Raw genomic sequence first — 17,723 nt, 5'->3', positions numbered from 1 at the left:
CTTCCTGAGCAGCTCTTAAAATGCACTGAGACCTGGCAAAATCGGAAGGCTGCTCTCCCTACCAGAGCTCCCCAGCAACACATGCTGCCTGCACTTTCTCAGTTTGGGCCACTTCTTCCTAACGGGCACCCCGGCTCCTTTGGCTGGTTTTCTTATCCACCAACACCCATGTTAACAGCACCCATGAACACCGCCAGATCGGACACTACAGGCTGATGAGAAGTTCCCAATGACGCCTGCACCCAGAGAACCTGTGCCAACCTTCTTCTTGGGCACACAAAGGGCTGAAGTGAAAATTCGGAAGAGCCACCAAGAACTTCCTGGCCTCGTGACAGTGGCCTCGGGCAACAGAACCTACCCTGCTTTAACACGATCCAGTGATTCTGGAAATCACCGATAGGGATTAAAAAATCCTTAGGCCAGGAAAACTAGCCTGAAACCACCTTGTGGGGAGGCGGCAGAGGAGTAAGGATGCCCCACAGCCTCACAGAGAAGGGAAGCAGGGAAAGACCAAGAGTGGGGTTCCCAGGGGCGGCCGGCCTCGCAGTATGGGAAGAAGGCCTCTGGATGGAACACCTCATTAATTTCCAATTTGGAAGCTGTATTCACATCAACGCCCTGTCCACAACCAGGGCCAGTGGCAGAAGACAAAAGGACAAAGAATTTTTCATGGAAAAAGTAAGAAAAAGTAAACAAAACCCTTCAGAGAGAAGATCACATCCTTCCTCTTTCCTCTGCTTAGTCACAGGACTTGGGTCCCTCTGTCTGCAGGCGACAAGCTTCCTGCATTAACTCTGGGACACCAGTGTTGAGAAGGTCAGACTGAATCCTGTGCCAACGCCTTCTGAAGGCATATGACGAGGAAGAAACCTGATCAGAAAGGAGCAGAGACTCGCCCTGGCCGGTTTGGCTCAGCGGTTAGAGCGTTGGCCTGCGGTCCTGAGAGACCCGGGTTCGGTTCCCGCTAAGGGCGCGTACCTCGGTTGCAGTTTGTCCCCGGCCCTGGTTGGTCGTGCGGGTGGCAGCCACTCGATGTGCTCCTTTCGCATCGATGTTTCTCTCTCTCTCTCTGTTCCTCTCTCTCCCTCCCACTCTACCTGAACAAAAAATGGAAAAATGTCCTCGGGTGAGGATAAAAAAAAAAAAAAAAAAAAAAAAAAAAAAAAAAAAAAAAAAAAAAGAAAGGAGCAGAGACTCTATACCTCATGACCTACTCTCTGGCACCAGGTGGGCTAGGAAATAACAACGCTGTTGTGAACACCACTGGGGAGCACGTGGCCTGGCCCTGCACGAACTCCCTTTCACAGTCTTGAACACGTTGGGGGTTGCAGCACTCTTCAGCCCGCTTCACAGTTGAGCAAACAGGCTGGGAGTTGTGAAGAGTCACACAGACTTCTAAGTGGCAGCCAGGAGCAGATTCATGTCTACAGACGTAAGGCTCAGAATCTAGTGTTACGTTCACTACATTTTAGCTAAAGGTCACATGTAGACGAGACTGATGGTGGAGTCCAGGAAAGGAAGTGTGCCTCCTACACGCTTTCTTCACATTATAGATACCAAGTTGTGAGGACACCATCACCTTTGAAACCTGTTCTGTTTAAATATATTTTAGTCCGGCCAGTGTGGCTCAGAGGTTGAGCGTCAACTCGTGCACCAAGAAGTTGCCGGTTCGATTCCCGGTCAGGACACATGCCCAGGTTGTGGGCCCAATTCCCAGTAAGGGGCATGTAGGAGGCAGCCAATCAATTTTCTCTCTCATCGATATTTCTCTCTCATCGATATTTCTCTCTCTCTCTCCCTCTCACTTCCTGTCTCTGTAAAAAATCAATAAGGAAAAAAAATGTTTTTAAATATATTTTAATATTTATCTTCTAAAAAATGTCTCTGGTTCAAAACACTGCTAATGGGTAAATTCATAATTTTAAGTATATAGATGCAAAATTACTTCTACAGCAGCTCTGGGCTCTGTATAATAAAATATGTTTCTAAAAACAATCTTAGGAGGAAACATTTTCCTGACTATAACAAAACCAGTTTGGGGTGGCCAGGGGTGGGGTGGGGGGTTTCCGCTGCCTGGGACAGGAGGCGATCATCATGGTGGTGGGGGGCACAGCAGTGAGAGATGTCAAAGGGCCGGAGAAGAACACGTCTGGAAAGGAACCGGGCACGAGGAGGAGGGGCTTGAAGGCAGCTGGGAGAGGCCGACATGTACGTGATGGGGGCCCTGCGGCCTGCGGTGAGCAGAGGCAGTGGGGTGGTGCTGGTTGAGGAGAAGCAGGGACCCTCTGCTAGGCCCACTGAGTGAGGCGCAGGTCACTTCTTAAAGAACAGAGAAAACTGCGGTGGGATTAGAGAGTAAATCAGCAGATGGAAGTAACATCAGCAAGTCACCTCGCTTAGACCAAGCTGTGTCCTTTCTTACTGTGTGGAGAGGCTCTGACGTGCACTGGGCCCCCCAGAGACCTCTGCCCAGTGTGCTGGAGGAGGGGGCCTGGGCCTGGGCCATGTATCTTCCAGCCTGTTTTAATTTATAAGGCAGTCTGTTTATGTACTAGAATTTTCTGCAAGATTTGTATGAAAAAAGTACTGAGTAAACTGTGAGCTCTTCTGTCTCACGTCATCTGCCATCAGCCTAGTCTGCTGGCCTCTAGACTCCAATGGGCCCCTTTCCATCTTGACCTGTCTAAACTTCCAAGCCCAAGAGGAGGGAAATGAGGAAACTTCCTCAAGGTTTGCCTTGCAACTGTAGGAACCGGCAGGAACGTGAGAGGAGCCTCCGGTCCCAGATGTGGTCAGGAGACTGGAATTCCATTCCTGTGACAGTGGTGAGGGCCCCAGGCCTGAGCAGTCCTTGAGAAGTGTTCCCTTTAGCACGGACAGTTGTGTGAGGGTGTGAAGGGGCAGGGAATCTCAGGGTGGACAGGCTGGAGGCCTGAGGGCTGCGGGAAGTCGGAGGTGGGGGGAGGGCGGGAAGTGCAGGAGAGCCACAGAGGAAACCTTCCGAGGAGCGGCTTCAGACAGACCCAGGAAACAGAATCCGATGTCCAGGGACAGGAAGGTTAACTGAGCTCCAGCCTTTCCACAGGACCAACCTGAGCCAGCTCTCACAAATAGAGGTACATCCTTTTTTAAAAGACACCCAGCAAAGTGACCTGCTATGTTTTTTATTAACCTCAGGACTCAAGTCCTTAAGATTTAAGCCACATCCACTATTAATAATATCAAAATGCAGGCGAAAAGTTGATTAAAAATCATTTTTAGCATGACAGTCTTATAAATAAATGATGAATGTCTTTTTGTTTTGTTTTCTATTTCTTTTTTTTTTTTTAATCCTCATCCGAAGACATTTTTCCATTTTTTGTACAGACAGAGTGGGAGGGAGAGAGAGGAAGAGAGAGAGAGAGAGAAACATCGATGTGAAAGGGACACATCGAGTGGCTGCCACCCACACGACCAACCAGGGCCGGGGACAAACTGCAACCGAGGTACATGCCCTTAGTGGGAACCGAACTCGGGTCTCTCCGGACCGCAGGCGGACGCTCTAACCGCTGAGCCAAACCGGCCAGGGCTGTTTTCTTTTTTTTTAATATTTTATATTTTATTTATTTATTTTTTTATCCTCATTCGAGGACACTTTTCCATTTTTTGTACAGACAGAGTGGGAGGGAGAGAGAGGGAGAGAGAGAGAGGGAAACATCGATGTGAAAGGGACACATCGAGTGGCTGCCACCCGCACGACCAACCAGGGCCGGGGACAAACTGCAACCGAGGTACATGCCCTTAGCGGGAACCGAACCCGGGTCTCTCCGGACCGCAGGCAGACGCTCTAACCGCTGAGCCAAATTGGCCAGGGCTTTTTTGTTTGTTTGTTTTGTTTTTTTTTATCCTCACCCAAGGACATTTTCCCATTTTTTGTTCAGGTAGAGCGGGAGGGAGAGAGAGGAACAGAGAGAGAGAGAGAAACATCGATGTGAAAGGGACACATCGAGTGGCTGCCACCCGCACGACCGACCAGGGCCGGGGACAAACTGCAACCGAAGCACGCGCCCTTAGTGGGAACCGAACCCAGGTCTCTCAGGACCGCAGGCCAACGCTCTAACCGTTGAGCCAAACCGGCCAGGGCTGTTTTCTATTTCTTGAAAATATCTTACTTTGAGCCCTAGCCGGTTTGGCTCAGCAGTTAGAGTGTCAGCCCACAGACCAGAAAGTCCCGGGTTCGGTTCCTGCTGAGGGCACATACCTTGGTTGCAGTTTGTCCCAAACTTGGTTGGGGTCGTGTAGGTGGCGACCAATCAATATGTCTCTCTCACATCGCTGTTTCTCTCTCTCTCTCTCTTTCTCCCTCTCTCCCTCCAGCTCTATCTGAAGATAAATGCAAAAATGTCCTCAGGTGACGATAAAAAAAAGAAAATATTTTACTTTGAATGTATTTGAATCCCAAGGATTCACAGCAAAATCAGTGTCCAGGTTTAGTTTGCTGTTACCCTGAAGTGACCTCAGATAAGCCTCTAAGTGCCTGGCGCCTTCATTAGCAAACTGGGACACAGGGGACCAAGAACACAGAAGAGTTTTTCCAAAGACTGCTCTGGTCCCTGGTGGTCTTTACAGGCCTGAGACAGAGGGAGACTGACACAACCCCAGACGCATTTCTTCACCACTGACTGAAGCCAGGTCACACAACACTGGGCATGAGCCTCAGCTCTGCCAGCAGACAGGATGACCCTGGATGAGCACACTGGTTTTGTTTTTGTTAATCCTCACTGGAGGATATTTATTTCCATTTTTTTTTTTTTTTTTAATCCTTACCCGAGAACATTTTTTCATTTTTTGTTCAGATAGAGTGGAAGGGAGAGAGAGGAAGAGAGAGCGAGAGAGAGAGAGAGAGAAACATCGACGTGAAAGGTACACGTCGAGTGGCTGCCACCCGCGTGACCCAACTGGGGCCGGGGACAAACTGCAACCGAGGTACCTGCCCTTAGCAGGAACCGAACCCGGGTCTCTCTGGACCGCAGGCCGACGCTCTAACCGCTGAGCCAAACCAGCCAGGGCTCCATTGATTTTTTTTTTAAGGGAGAGTAGAAGGGCCCTGGCTGTTTTGGCTCAGCAGTTGGAGTGTTGGCCCTCGGACCAAAGAGTTGCGGATTCGATTCTGGTCAAGGGCATGTACCTCAGCTGCAGGTCAGTCCCCAGCCTGGTCGGGGTCATGCTGGAGGCAACCGATCAATGTGTCTCTCTCATATCAATGTTTCTCTCTCATATCGATGTTTCTCTCTCTTCCCCTCCCATTCTGTCTGAAAATAGATGGAAAAATATCCTCGGGTGAGAATTTTTAAAAAATGTAAAAATGGAGTGTGGAAGGTAAAGGGGGAGAGGGCGAGAGGGAGGTAGGGAGGGAGAGAAACATTAATGTGAGAGAGACACATTGATTGGTTGCCTCCCAGACAAGCCCTGACTGGGGCCAGGGATGGAACCTGCAACTCAGGTACGTGCCCTTGACTGGGAATCTAAACCGAGACCCTCCAGTGTGTGGGCTGACACTCTAACCACTGAGCCACACCGGCCAGGGACACACTCTTTTATCTTTCACGTTTCATAGGATTTCCATGGCTGGCAGCTGGCGGGGCAGTGGCAGGGTGGGCATGGAGAAACGTGGGGGTGCACCTCTGAGGAGGGGTCGTCCGGAGGCGCAGGCAGTGCGCCCTCCTGGCGTGAGCTGTGGAAGGCCCTCCTCCACTCCCAGGACTGGGCTCAGGAGTGCCCAGGAGGCTGCTGTGTATACAAATGTCTTACCAAGGGGAACACCAACCTAATTAAGCAGACTAAATCAACAGAGAACTGTGAAAACAGATACGTAATTCACATTATGAAATAATTTTTGAGTATTTTGGGTGGGGGTACATGGCACTGTGTGTGGAGGAGGAGATAAAAAATGAAAATTGGGCTCTGCTTACAAGGATATAAAAATCTAACAGCACCACAGACCTGTGCACAAAGTGCTCCCAGGTTCTGCAGGGGTGGAGGGGAAATGGTTCTGACAGGGAAGACGGCTTCCTCCCATCTGCGCCCATCACCAGTCATCTACCCTGCACCGTTCCCAGACTCCGGCAGGGGCCACCAATCTTACTCCCTCTAGGCTGGCGAGTCGGTGGTCCTTGTGCTCCTCTTGGGAGCAATTCCCTGCCCCACCCTGGGGTTTGGGTCTTGAGTCTCCCACTTCCTTCATGACCTGGCTCTAAAAATCTGTTCTTCTTTCCTCATCTTCAATATCCCCATTTGTATGCACCTTCTGACGCAGCCTACAAACAAACTCCAATATCTCTCGTGTGTTTATCAAAAAAAAAAAAAAAAATCACAAAAGAATTCTTACTTTTTTCTTACTACAATGGCAATATGCATCCATTGCAGAAAAGTTAAATACAGGTGGGAAAAAGAGAAGAAAAAGAATCTCCTATCAATCCACCATCAGGAGATAACTATGTACTGTTTCTATTTTGGTACATATTTAATCCCTGTATCTTCAATACCTTGTGTTAACAGAGAAAATATTCAATAACTATTCACTAAATGAATGAATGGACTACTAACAGTTTCATAGAAATGGTGTTTTAGCTGGATCTCAAAGAATAAGTAGGATTCATACTGGGAGAGATGAGGGAAGAACAGTCTAAGAAAAGGGAAAAGCATATGCAAGGTCTCAGAAGTGTAACAATTTCATATTAGGCCAAACAAACCCAGCAAGAGTAGGGAGTAGGGGCCGAAGGGACTGAGAATGGTGGCAGATGGTCATGCAGAGTTGGTGAGGTCTTTGCATGTCATGCTTTGGAGATGAGACTTTTGTGGATAACCACAACTCACTGTCCAGCTATCGAAGGATGTTAAACAACAGTGTAATAAGACCAGATCTGCCTTCTAGAAAAGCATCTCCTATGACTGAGGAAATAGAATGGAGAGGTCATGAACAGTTTCTCTCAGCCATTGCAGAGGAGGATGGCAAGGACTTGAGCAGGACAGTGACTGTGTGACAGAAAAGAGAGGCTAACTAGAGGCACTTTGCAAAGGTAGAGCTGTCAGCACTTGGAACTGCTGGGATGGGAAGCAGGCTACAGGCTGAGTCTGAGTGGCTCGGAGGATGCTGAGGCCATTAACAGATCTAGAGAAGGTGGGGCTTAAACCCTGGCTGGAATAGACAGTGTTTCTGCATGAAGAGACGGGGGAGGAGGAGGAAAGGAAGAGTGGAATTCTGACTCTGAAGTGGGGACTTCAGCAGGTCATCTTGACTGGTTTCCGAGAAGAACTGAAAATCTCCCAGGGGAATGATGGATCTCGAAGGAAAGAGGAGTAGAAGGCAAAGTTGAAGCCTGGATCTAAGAATAAAGGTTTGAAACAGCTATACCAGCAAAATGAAAGGCTTTCTAAGCAGCACATTGAAGGTCCAGCTGAAGAAAGCCTGGACTGATATACAGCATAGTTCCCCTACAATGTCCAATGTTGAGAGTGGCGGGGATTGGACAGATTTTCCTAGAACTCCAAGGAACGGGCAGAGACATAAAGGGTGTTCTAAGGTGGCATTTAGAAAAGTGCGACCTTGACTGAAGTCGGGTCATGGAAACTGGGGTGGGGAGCTGCTACATTGTGAAGGGCTCAGGTGTCCAATAAAAGCCAGCTTTTCCCAAAGCAAAGATGCTCTAGGAAATGGGAAGAGACTCTAGTCCCAAGCAGACTCTGCAGTTCATGCGTTTATAGCAGAGAAGACAGGGAGAAAAGAATAGGGGGAAAATCCCATTGTGAAGACTTCTCAGATTTTTTTCTGGAAGAGAGACTGGAGAGTTAAAAAACAAAACAAAAAGGAGAGACAAGCCCTGATCTCTGATTTAGAAGGCCCGCTCTGGCTGCGGCGTGGAGAGAAGATGAGAAGGGCAGGAGCAGAAGCTGGGAGAACGGTCAGGAAGCCAGGGTAGTCCAGGTAGGGGATGGCAGCTTAGACACAGGTGACGCATGTGGTAGCGGTGAGGAAGGGGGCAAACGCTAGAGGCAGTTAGAAGACAAAACTGAGGGGATTTACTGGTGGATTGGATGGGAGGGGTGGGAGAAAGTCAATAATGGCACCATGGTTTTGGCCTGCGTAAATGGCTGGAATGGGATTGTCACAGATTGAGGTTGAAATGGGCAACTTCTGGAGTACACTCTCACATTCTTTTTTTTTTTATCCTCACCTGAGGACATTTTTTTCGATATTTTGTTCAGATAGAGAGGGAGGGGGGGGGGAGAGAGAGAGAAACATCGATGTGAAAGGGACACATCGAGTGGTTGCCACTCACACAACCCAACCAGGGCGGGGATAAACTGCAACCGAGGTACATGCCCTTAGCGGGAACCAAACCCGGGTCTCTCCAGACCACAGGCCAATGCTCTAACAGCTGAGCCAAACCAGCCAGGGCCACTTTCACATTCTAATGGAGAAGGACAGTACATGGCAGGGACAATGCTGGAGAGGCAAGCTGTAATAGCTACTGTAATCGTGAGATACTCCTCCATTGTTCCAACCTGTGACCCTGAGATATTATGGTTCTAAGATCTAAGAACTTAGTTATCAAGTCAGATTCATTGCTTTTGACCTCCGTTAAAGTGTTAAGATCAGTGATTTTATAAAAGTGACTTCAAATTAAGATGCCTCGGATGAGTGGGGCACTTAGGTTTCTGTTTTGTAGAACCTTAGTGCCAAGTGAGACAGAAGTGTTCAGAATATAACAAGGGCTCTGGACTAACATGGCTAAAGTGGATTTCATGGTACCCTAGTTGGATCTTCCAAAGCTCAAGATTTAGTTGTGCTTGTTTCCCTATGACAGTATATAGTCACAGACATCTAGACCCAAGAACAATGTTCTTACCACCAATATGTGAGAAAAATGCCAAAAATAGACCCTTCAGAGTTCACTGATCTAAAGTTCTGGGCACTGGATTAATTAAAGCATATATGACCAAGATTTTCTACTGATGTTTAAAAAAAATCTAGTAGGAAAGAGAGGGAGAGGAAGGGACGGGGGGAGAAAGAGAGAAACATCAATGTGAGAATTGATTAGTGCCTCTGTAACCCAACCGGGGCCAAGGATCAAACCTGCAACCCAGGCATATGCTCTTGACTAAGAATCAAACCTGTGACCTCTCAGTGTTCAGGTCAGTGCTCTAACCACTGAGCAACACTGGCCAGGACTCTAGTGGGTGTTTTTATTTTATTTTATTTATTTATTTATTTTTATCCTCACCCGAAGATATTTTTCGATATTTTGTTCAGATAGAGTGAGAGGGAGAGAGAGAGAGAAACATCGACGTGAGAGCGACACATCGAGTGGTTGCCACCCACACGACCCAACCAGGGCTGGGGACAAACTGCAACCAAGGTACGTGCCCTTAGCGGGAACCGAACCCCGGTCTCTCCGGACCGCAGGCCAACGCTCTAACCGCTGAGCCAAACTGGCCAGGGCTAGTGGGTGTTTTTAAAAACAGCCTTTCTATAGCAGACCATGCCTGCTCCAGTAAGACTTTCCCACAGCCTAAGGAAAAATAAAAAACTTTTTCCACTTCAACTCCAGGTGGGATTGGTAGCCATGTCGTAGCAGTGGTGTGATGCTGTTTGCCCTGCTCTGGCTCCTTCTGAGTCCAAGGCTTATACCACGAGAAGCCATCACTACATACAAACCCAGCCTCAGGCTTTGGCCACCCTCCTCCTCCTTCGTTCAGGTTCCTCACTGGCCTGCTCTGGCTCCCTGACCCTCCTATCTGTCCCCCCAGCCCCATTTCATGCATCTGCACTGTAAGAGATACTCATTTGTCACTACATGCCTGGACTAACCAGCCAGGTTCACCCCCCATGTGCTCTCTTGGTCTGGTAGGGTGCTTGGGTGACCACAGTACAAGAAGTGTGGTTAGTGGCTCCACAACTGTTTCCAGTCCAAATCCCTGCACTTCCTATTTGGCTTGGTCTGATAGAGGCCCAGCATCCCCTCCTGGACCCTGTGCCTACTTCACACCTGCTCCGCAGCACCCTCATGCCAGAAGGCTTGGTTACTAGACACTGCCTCCAACAGAAACCCTAAAGACCAATTGAGCTTTCAGAGTGCCTCTTTCTAGTGCTTCTTTTATGACCCTCATATTTTAGAAGCTCATTAGATCAGGCAGCTTTTTATTCCTTGGGTCTGACCCTGGCAGGCATAATTCAGATTCAACGTTCTTTTCTGTTGACTCAAATTCGTTTTCTTCTATGGGCTTTTATTTTCTATTTAGTTAAATTTTTGCAAAAATAAGCACTTATAAAAATATAAAATACGTGCTTTCAAAAAACATTAGAAAACACAAAAAAGTAGAAAAAATTACTCATAGTCTTACTGCCCAAATACAACCACTATTGGCATTCTATTTTATTTCCTTCTGGTCTTTTTCCATTCATTTTTTCCCCATGCATGTTCCCACCCCCACCAAAATATGATTGCTGGCACACTATGTTCACAATTCCTTCTTTGTATTTCAGATCAGGTTTGCTTCTTGACTCTTACAGAGGAACTTATTATCAGATACATAGGAGTCATAAAAACCAAATGTAACGTGTGTAACTTGCTTTGATTCCAGTTCAGACAAATCAACTGGAGGCAATCCTGGAAATGTAATTATGGACTGGATGTGGGGTATGACACCGAGGCACCAGCATTATTGCTAGGTGTGCTAATAGCATTGTGGTTACGTAAGAAAGTGTCCAAATTTTTCAGAGTCACATACCAAAATATGTATGAGTGTAATGACATGATGTCTGTGGTTTATTTTAAAGTATTTTAGCAAAGGAAAAAATGTTGATAGTAGTTAAATCTGGGAGATAGGCATGGTGGGGTTATTATATGTTTGAAATTTTACAAAATAAAAATTAGAAGATTAAAGTATCCATAGTTCACACAGTCAAATAGTTTTAAAGGCTTGTTATGGAAAGAAGCAGCCTTTGTCCACCCCCTCCCTCCTGCCCCAACCACCTCTTTTAGCAGATCAGATTATTCTGTCATTACTTTCATATTTCTAATATATCCTGCTTGATTTATATTTCTTGATTTTTCAGTTTTAGGCATTATTCACAAATTTTTCACTATAGAAGAAGAAAATTTATTTTTCTTTCCACATACTTTCCTCTCCTAACCAAACCCACACAACCAGTCTAGGCCCTGATTCTCCCAATAAAGTTACATCATAAACTATCAGAATTAACTATTATGATTATGTACATACTAAGTTACTTTTCTTTCCAACACATTTTTTATTTTCACTGGAATTAATAACTGTCTTGGTTTTTTTGTTTTTGTTAATCCTCACCTAAGGATATTTTTTTTCATTGATTTTTAGAGATAGTGGAAGGGAGGGAAAGAGGGAAGAGAGCGAGAGAGAGACATCAATGTGAGAAAAACACATCGACTGGCCACCTCCTGTATGCACCCCGACTGGGGCCATGGATTGAATCTTCAACCCAGGTACATGCCCGGACGTGCCCTCGACTGGGAATCAAACCTGTGCATGGGTTGATGCTCTAACCACTAAGCACATGGGCCAGGGCAATAACTGTCTTGCTTTAATTTGCTTGGTTTTTCTGTACACTATGTACATTCATCCATCCCAAATTGTACCAACTGTCTAAGGCAGTGGTTCTCAAAGCATGGTCTGTGGACTCCTGGGGAACCCTGGGACCCTTTCAAGGACCCATGAGATCAGAACTATTTTCATAATAGTGCTAAGGCATTATTTGCCCTTTTCCATGTGTTAACATTTATACCAATGGTATAAAATCACTGGTGGGGAAAACTGTTGTTGCCTTGGCATGAATCTGGCCATGGCAACAAAGGGTACCAGTGGTCAGGGTACTCATCACCACTTCACACTAGCAGGGGGAAAAAGCTAGTTCACTTAAGAATGTTTCTGATGAAGCAATAAAAGTTATTAACTTTATTATGTCTCAACCCTTGAGTACTTTTTTAATCACTTACGCTGCATGCCAAAGTACGATGATTATATAGAGGAAAAGCATTTATATAACTGAGTTGTGAGCTAAGCTGATTGCTTTTTTATGCAATACTACTTTTACCTAAAGAAACAACTGACACACAAACTATGATTATTTGGCACTTCAAGGAAAACAGCTGACATCATTTATTGCCAATGATAAAAGTTAAACTTTCACAAAAATTGAAATTTTGGAAATCTTGTATCTGACACAGAATACACACATTTCCTAATACTAAAAGACCTGTCTATGAGCAGCAGTGATAGTAACAAATATGATTTCTTGATATCATATAATGAAATGGTCCACATTTAGAAGACCAGCATAAGCCAATATTTTCCAAATGATCTAAATTTCTAAATACATAATAAAAAATTAAGCATAGGTAAAAGATCCATTCAGAGTATAAGACCAATAGATTTGAATGTAACCTAGTACAAAACAAAGTCAATTGATATTATATTAGTCTGCTAGGGCTGCCATAACAACATACCACAGACTGGGTGGCTTAATCACAGATATTTATTTCTCTTATTTCTGGGAGCCAGGAGTCCAAGATCAAGGTGCCAGCTGATTCGGCTCTGGCAATCTTGTGAGATATTTCTTCCTAGTTTGCAGATGGTCACCTAAACATGTTCTCACATGGAAGGAAGAGAAAGCTCTCTGATTTCTTCTTATAAGGATACTAATCCTATCTTTTTTATCAGGGCTATGACTTCATTTAACCTTAATTATCTCCTTAAAGGACCTACCTCCAAATACAGACACATCAAGGATTAGGGCTACAACACATGAATTTGGGGAGGAGGGAGGCACAATTCAGTCCATAATAGATATGGTTTCAGACTCTGCAATTAACTTTTAAGAAATTACTGTCAAATTCTGGTGTAGTACAAAGATAAACAAATATTCACAATTATTTGAAAAAGCTATTTAAACGCTCCTTTCTTTTCCAACTACATATCTGTCTGAAGCCATATTTACTTCACATATTTCAATCAAAAGAACTTAACAGACTGAATATAGATGTACACGTGAGAATTCAGTTCACTGTCTTCTGAGACAGATGTGAAAGAGATTTACAAAAATGTAAAAAAAGCTTTTCTCCTAATTTTGTTTCAGAAAATAGTTATTTTTCACAAAAGGGTATTTATGTTAACATATAATGAATTGAATTCATTAAGTTAAAATAAGTATTTAAAATGTAATCAGTTCGATTGCTAATAGGGTAAGCAGTGGTGATCCGCATGAAAGCTCTTGGACAGCCTCAGTGATTTTTAGTGCAGCAGATGCTGAGGCCAAAAGCCTGAGAAGTGCCGGTGCACATCACTGTTCCAGAAATTCAGACACACAGGTATTTTAACGATTTTGTGCAGGAGACAACCAATTGCTGTTTCTCTCTCTCTTTCCTCCCTCTCTCCCTTCCACTCTATCTAAAAATTAATGGGAAAGTATCCTCAGGTGAGAATTAACCAAAACAATAAATAAGTAAAAAATAAAAGTATTTAGATCTTGTGATATGAATACTTTCTTTCTTTTTTTCCCTCACCCGAGGACATTTTTCCAGTTTTTTTTTGTGTGTGTTTTTTTTTGTTTTTGTTTTCAGGTGAGTGGGAGGGAGAGAGAGGAACAGAGAGAGAGAAACATCGATGTGAAAGGAACACATCGAGTGGCTGCCACCCACACGACCAACCAGGGCCGGGGACAAACTGCAACCAAGGTACATGCCCTTAGTGGGAACCGAACCTGGGACTCTCTGGACCGCAGGCCAATGCTCCAACGTCTGAGCCAAACCGGCCAGGGCTGGACACTTTCTTTTAAAAACAATTCTCCAAGGATGTAAACAACAGTTTTGTTTCCCTCTATAGTCTTTTTTGTTCCAGTTGCGATTTTTCTCTTTGCTTGCTTTGGTTTTCGATATCGTGTTAGAGGCTTTCCTCTTGGTAGTCTCTTCATACATGAGTGACATACTAAAAGGCTGATATTTTGTGAAACCCTAAAAGACTCTGCTTGTGTGAGTGGAGCTGACTGCTTGTAAACTTGACTATAGGAGATAAAGCTGGGCTCTTGGTTCAGAAACCCTGAGGCTATTATCGTTAAATCTGCTTTGCTATCTCCTGATTCAGAGTATAGGCGTGGCTACCAGAATTCTGGGATTGGTTGGGGAAAGAAAGGTGGGACTCTTTTTTCTTTTTTTTATCCTCACCTGAGGACATTTTTCCATTTTTTTTGTTCGGATAGAGCGGGAGGGAGAGAGAGGAAGAGAGAGAGAGAGAAACATCGATGTGAAGGGACACATCGAGTGGCTGCCACCCCCACGACCAACCAGGGCCGGGGACAAACTGCAACCGAGGTACGCGCCCTTAGCGGGAATCGAACCCGGGTCTCTCAGGACCGCAGGCCGACGCTCTAACCGCTGAGCCAAACCGGCCAGGGCAGGTGGGACTCTTAACATTTGGTGTGCCAGCGTCTACTCAACCTCTGCTAAGGGACCACCGCCATGGTGTGTTTGGTGTCCCTTAGTTCAAACACCCTTACTTTTTATCCTGTCCAGAGAATAAATTTCTGGTCTTCTTCTAAATCATGGGACAGGCAATATTTTAAATAAGCTTCCAATCAGTAGAGTTAGTCTTCTTTTCACCCACCTCTCTCCCACTTTACAGTTACCTGGCGCTGCCAGTTTCTGAATTTCTTTAGGGTTCTGCTGTGTAAATTGGGTTGTTTCTTGGCTTTCTCTGTTGCTGGCACAGGATTCAGCTTTCTCAGGACTGCTAAGTCAGTTACCACGCAGCCATCTGCTTCCCAGCTTCCAGAATGTTGTTGCCGTTGTCTCCTCTCCCATTCTCTTTGTCCTTGTGGGTTTATGTCTTTTTAAAAAAATCTCTTCACTGTTGTTTTAGTGAGGTTTTGGGAGGGAATGAAAGCAAATGTGGGTATTTGATCCTCCATCTTTATTTGGAACCTCTTCATAATTAAATATCTTCTTTTTTCTTTCATTTAATTTTACAGCATAGACATTTCCCATGTTCTACATGGTCTTTGTAACAGCTTTAGTAATTGCATAACATTCTATTGAGTTGGAACCATAGCATACTTAATCATTACCCTGCTTTTGAGTGTTTAGAGTTGTTTCTGTTTGGGGGAAGGAATTAGCTTTTCCTAGAGTCACCTTTGATTTATTTGTCTCATTTATTCTCTCTGTTTAGGGAATGCTTGCTGACATTCTTCACTTCTCTGTTCTCACTCTGCAGTTTCATCACCTTTGCCTTGATTATGGCACTACCTTGTGCAAATTTAATTCATCTTATAATCTGCAAAAATTAAATAGTAGAGTAGGTAAAGCCAAGAAGCAAGCTATCAATTTGGAATATAAGGAAGCAAAAAACACCCAATCAGAACAGCAAAAAGATAAAAGAATCTAAAAAAAATGAGGATAGTGTAAGGAGCCTCTGGGACAACTTCAAGCGTACCAACATTCACATCATGGGGGTGCCAGAAGGAGAAGAGAGAGAACAAGAAATTGAAAACCTATTTGAAAAAATAATGACAGAAAACTTCTCTAACTTGGTGAAGGAAACAGACATACAAGTCCAGGAAGCACAGAGAGTCCCAAACAAGATGAACCCCAAGAGGCCTGCACCAAGACACATCATCATCAAAATGCAAAAGGTTCAAGACAAAGAGAGAATCTTAAAAGCAGCAAGAGAAAAGCAGTTAGTTACCTACAAGGGGGCTCTCATAAGACTGTCAGCTGATTTCTCAAAAGAAACTTTGCAGGCCAGAAGGGAGTGGCAAGAAGTATTCAGAGTGATGAAAACCAAGAACCTACAACCAAAATTACTCTATTCCACAGAGCTATCATTTAGAATCAATGGACATGTAGTTTCCCAGACAAGAAAAAGCTAAAGGAGTTCATCACCACCAAGATGTTATTATATGAAATGCTGAAGAAAAAGAAGATAAAAATTATGAAAAAACAAAATGGCAATAAATACATCTCTATTGACAATTTAATCTACAAACAAAATGAACAAGCAGAACAGAAACATTCTCACAGATACAGAGAACATTTTGTTGGTTGCCAGATGGGAGGGGGGTTGGGGGAATGGGTGAAAAAGGTGAAGAGATTAAGAAGTACAAATTGGTTGTAAGATTCACAAACCTCAAAGGGAAGGGGTGTTGGGGGTGGGAAGAAATAAACCAAAGAACTTATACGCATATATGTATAACCAATGGACACATACAACAGTGTGGGGAAAGGCAGGAGGGGGGCGGGAGTGGGCAGGAAGGGTGTCAATAGGGGAAAAAGGAGGAATATCTGTAATACATTCAGCAATAAAGATAAGTTAAAAAATAATTTAATTCATCTTTAAGCCACCAGGTCATCCCACACAATGATACAGCACTAATCTTTCTAAAGGTTGCCTTTCTCATGACACTTCAGAGGAACCCCAATACCTACAATTCACTTGTGACTGACATGTGGCTCCCCATAGTTTGATTCCACCCCACCTACCCTAAGTCACCACCTTTTCCCTAAATGTCATCCTTCAGACAGAGCCTGCTGTCCTCACTGCAGCTCAGGCTGCTCCTCTTGCCACTGCCAATCCACTTCACTTACACCCTCTGCTGCACTACGCCTTCCCACGTGACTTCGCTTACACAAGTGTTTCCTTCACCTGACAAAAGACAAGAAACAAGTAACTCATTTCTGAAAGCTTAGGGTTTGTCTTGATGTAAATGGACAAACAGCTTTCAGAAACAGAAGATCTTATATGTTCTCCTCTATGGTGGCTGCCCCTATATCGCCCTCACCTACCACCTTGGGACTCCAGCCAATGGGGACTTAACAGGGACTCATTGAATGGAATGGACACAAGTCTAAGTTGTTACCTTGCCCTCCGAAGTCAGCGTCCAGATCACGGAGAAGGTCAGTTTGTCAGTCATGGGGTTGAGGCTGCATAGCTCCTCACACAGCACCCTGGGAAGCATGGGGACTACCTGCAAAGAAAGAAAGAACCATGAGCACCTTTCCAAACCATAGGAGTTCACACAGGCTTAGAAGCATCCCACACAGCAGAGTTTTGGTGAGCAGCTTGAGCTTCCAGAGAGAGCTGAAGATGGAGGCAGCTCTTTTCCCCAAAGACTATCAGAAAGACCACACTATGTGATACTTTTCCATGAGCCTCTAAAGCAGTGGTTCTCAACCTTTCTAATGCCGCCACCCTTTAATACAGTTCCTCATGTTGTGGTGACCCCCAAACATAAAATTATTTTCGTTGCTACTTCATAACTGTAATTTTGTTACTGTTATGAATCGTCATCGGAAATATGTGTTTTCTGATGGTCTTAGGCAACCCCTGTGAAAGGATCATTCGACCCCTAAAGGGGTTGCGACCCAAAGGTTGAGAACCGCTGCTCTAAAGTCAAACAGGAATATGAACTGAAAGGTAGAAATAATTGGTAACAGGGAAAAGATACATTAGCACAAAGAAAAACAACTACAATAACTATATACTGAAATTGAAACTCTAGACTCAAGAATGACTTATACTTGAGGATGTAACTATTTAAGTTGAACTATATTCTTAAAAACCCAAGGTCTTACATTTAAGTTTTTAATTCCTTTTGGTTAATTTTTATGCATGGTGTAAGTCAGGGGTCCAATTTCATTGTTTTGAATGAGGCTGTC

At 44.6% G+C, this 17,723-nt stretch overlaps 1 protein-coding gene across 8 annotated transcripts in view; it reads right to left on the bottom strand.

The window, feature by feature from the left end:
* Positions 1 to 17,723, bottom strand: part of DIS3L2 (DIS3 like 3'-5' exoribonuclease 2) — a 340,082-nt gene that overhangs the window by 77,340 nt on the left and 245,019 nt on the right. For 5 of the 8 annotated variants that reach the window (XM_036253315.1, XM_036253314.1, XM_036253318.1 and 2 more), the window contains exon 12: positions 16,925 to 17,032. In XM_036253315.1, coding sequence (XP_036109208.1) covers positions 16,925 to 17,032 — 108 coding nt within the window. Of the gene's footprint in view, positions 1 to 14,901; positions 14,920 to 16,634; positions 16,711 to 16,924; positions 17,033 to 17,723 lie in introns of those variants that run through there. The other 3 variants (XM_036253320.1, XM_036253319.1, XR_004958585.1) reach the window with 3 other exon arrangements.

The sequence above is a fragment of the Molossus molossus genome, unplaced genomic scaffold (assembly GCF_014108415.1).
Source record: "Molossus molossus isolate mMolMol1 unplaced genomic scaffold, mMolMol1.p scaffold_m16_p_11, whole genome shotgun sequence".
NCBI classification, from domain to species: domain Eukaryota; kingdom Metazoa; phylum Chordata; class Mammalia; order Chiroptera; family Molossidae; genus Molossus; species Molossus molossus.
Note: the sequence above shows the minus strand (reverse complement) of the source record. Positions and strands in the feature narration are given on the sequence as shown.